Source organism: Mastomys coucha, unplaced genomic scaffold, assembly GCF_008632895.1.
Source record: "Mastomys coucha isolate ucsf_1 unplaced genomic scaffold, UCSF_Mcou_1 pScaffold18, whole genome shotgun sequence".
NCBI classification, from domain to species: Eukaryota; Metazoa; Chordata; class Mammalia; order Rodentia; family Muridae; genus Mastomys; species Mastomys coucha.
The window spans coordinates 80,208,809-80,211,430 of NW_022196900.1; the positions used below are offsets into that span (position 1 = coordinate 80,208,809).

General features: G+C 50.6%; 1 protein-coding gene across 1 annotated transcript in view; it reads left to right on the forward strand.

Annotated features, from left to right (window-relative positions):
- The first annotated feature begins 32 nt into the window (after positions 1-32).
- Positions 33-2,622, forward strand: part of Rragc (Ras related GTP binding C) — a 31,504-nt gene continuing 28,914 nt past the window's right edge. Inside the window, exons 1-2 of the mRNA XM_031377024.1 lie at positions 33-477; positions 2,557-2,619. Coding sequence (XP_031232884.1) covers positions 244-477; positions 2,557-2,619 — 297 coding nt within the window. The 5' untranslated portion in view covers positions 33-243. The remainder of the gene's footprint in view (positions 478-2,556; positions 2,620-2,622) is intronic.

Genomic DNA, 2,622 nt, shown 5'->3' on the forward strand with positions numbered 1-2,622 from the left:
CAGCCGCTGCTAGTCAGGTGATTCCGGGCACGTGATCCGCACCACTTACCCTGTTTGTCCCGGAGTGGCAGCCCGCCCAGCCAGTAATAAGCCGAAGCTTGGCGGCAGCCCAATCGAAGCTGGGCTTATGGGCGGGCCCTGCGGCGGCTACTGCCGGGGGCGGCGGCAACAGCGGCGGCCTAGGGAGGCGGCGGCCTAACCTGGCCTGGCCTGTCAGGGCGCGGGCAGCGGTGGTCCAGCACCATGTCCCTGCAGTACGGGGCGGAGGAGACGCCCCTGGCCGGCAGTTACGGCGCAGCCGACTCGTTCCCCAAGGACTTCGGCTACGGCGTGGAGGAAGAGGAAGAGGAGGCGGCGGCGGGTGGCGGCGGAGGCGCGGGGGCCGGCGGCGGCTGCGGCCCGGGCGGCGCTGACAGCTCCAAGCCAAGAATCCTGCTTATGGGGCTACGGCGCAGCGGCAAGTCCTCCATTCAGAAGGTGAGCGCCCGGTGCCAGGCTTCCTGCTCTTGGTCTTGCTCGGCCCACCGCGCTCAGGTGGCGGCTGCCCCGGAGGCCCGAGAGGGTGGCGGCCTGGCGCTGCGTTCCGGGGCACTGTCCACACCTGCGAGCGCGGAGCCTGGGCGCGGTCCGCCCGGGGTCCCAGACGTGGGTCTCCACGTTCGACTTCTTCGGCCGAGGGCCGAGCGGGGCAAGGAGTCGACGCTGGCTGGAGGGAGGAGGCAGGTGCCGGTCACCGCCCTAGAACTCCTCCCTTCTGGTCGCTGCCCTTGTGGCGTTGACGAAACCGACCTGTCGTCCCCGGTTCTCACGTGGAGAACTTGAGCGTGCTATCCGGCCGCATCTCACTTAAGTGACAGGAGTTTTCAGGGATCCCCTCCCAAGCTCTGGACCGTAGCGGCGCCAGAAAATGTTGTGGCGAAGACACTGGGCATTTCAGTATTTTGTTGTCATTCTGTTGGCGACTTCTGTAACATTTTTGGGGGGGATGTAAGGGGGGAATGTCCTATCGCTGCATCTACTTTATTTAGAACTTGTGGCCCTGTGGTTACAGTTACAGGTGACAGTCCCTGTAACTAACTGGTCCCAGCAATCTTTGGAGACTGTTTTGCAGGCAGACATCAGTGCATTTCTTCTCACTTGGGTCGGTCATGAACGAGTAGAATGCCTAAGGCTTTTTATTTTTAGTGAATAGGGAAATAGAAGCAGGGTTGACTTCTTTCAATCAGCCATTCCCATTAAAGACAGCAAACTTCTGGTAAAACTAGTGTCATAGACAACCAGGCTTTTCCCATTTCCACTCTGATACAAAGGTCTATCCAAACAGAAATCTCTGGTATTTTGTAGAGGTGGTGTTTTAAAAAAGCAACTTCGCTGCCCTCCCACCCCCTGCACTTGCTGGACTACTGTTTTATTTTCTCAGGTCTGTGTCAAAGTTGGACTTTTAGGGGGAGTGTTTACACTAGGTAAACTACCACTGGAAACCTGTGGGGACTTTTTCTCTCTTCTAAGTTAACACTGAGAGACAAGTTTGCTGTATGTTAGGCTGTATGTATCAGGCTAGCCTTAAAGCTACATCTCCAGCCCTGCTATGGTTTTTTCTTCCTGTATCCCAGGCTGGCCAAGAACTGAATATGTAGCCATGGATGATTTTAAACTTATCCTGAGTGCTGAGATTTCAGGTGTGAGTTATCAAGTTGGCTTTACTTGGTGCAGGTGCTAGAAGCCAGGGTATTATGCATGATAGGTAGGTACTGTGACCACACTGATCTACACCTTTGGCTCCCTGCTGCAATGATTGGCAATTTATTGTCTTTACCATTTCTTGTCTTATGGAGCTGCCTCTTCCCTCCTCCCCCAGGCATCCCTGCTTCTCACTCTGGGCTGTTTTACTTGCTCAGGATCCACTCTATTTTCTTTATTGTTCCTAAGAGCCTGAGGTAGGCATTTGTGTTATTTTTGAATGAACACAAAGTCTCAAATATTACCTAGAATAGTTTCATGATCTTAAAGCAGGTCTTGAAAAGTTTAAATCTTTGATCACAATTGTAATGTTGGTACTATGGGATTTCTATGTAACTTGTGTAGTTAAATAGTCTCTGTTTCTCCTAACAAAACCCAATAGAACCTGGCAAGGTGGTACTATAATTTCAGTACTGGAGGAGGCACAGGCAAGAGAATTGGATTTTGAGGTTAGTCTGGGCAATATAGCTAAGGCTCTTTCTCAAAACAACCCTCCCCCCCCCAATAAAAAATTACAAACACCGAGAATAGAAAAAGCAAATACATGGAAACATGGGCCAGAGATGGTGGCACTAGAAAGCAGTTAAAAGTAGTAAAAGAAAAACTCATCTTCAAAGTGGACTGAATGGAAGTTAACTTGGTGCCTTTTGTCAGAAATAGAAAAATAAATAGCACCAGTGATTGACCGTTCTATTATTACCTTACTTATTTATTTACTTTGCATCAATGTCACAGATGTAATGTTGGTGCCATGGGATTTCTAGTATAACTTGTATAGTTAAATAGTCTCGAAGTTGTCTCTGTTTCTCCTCACAGGTGGTGTTTCATAAGATGTCACCCAATGAGACTCTCTTTTTGGAAAGTACCAACAAGATTTATAAA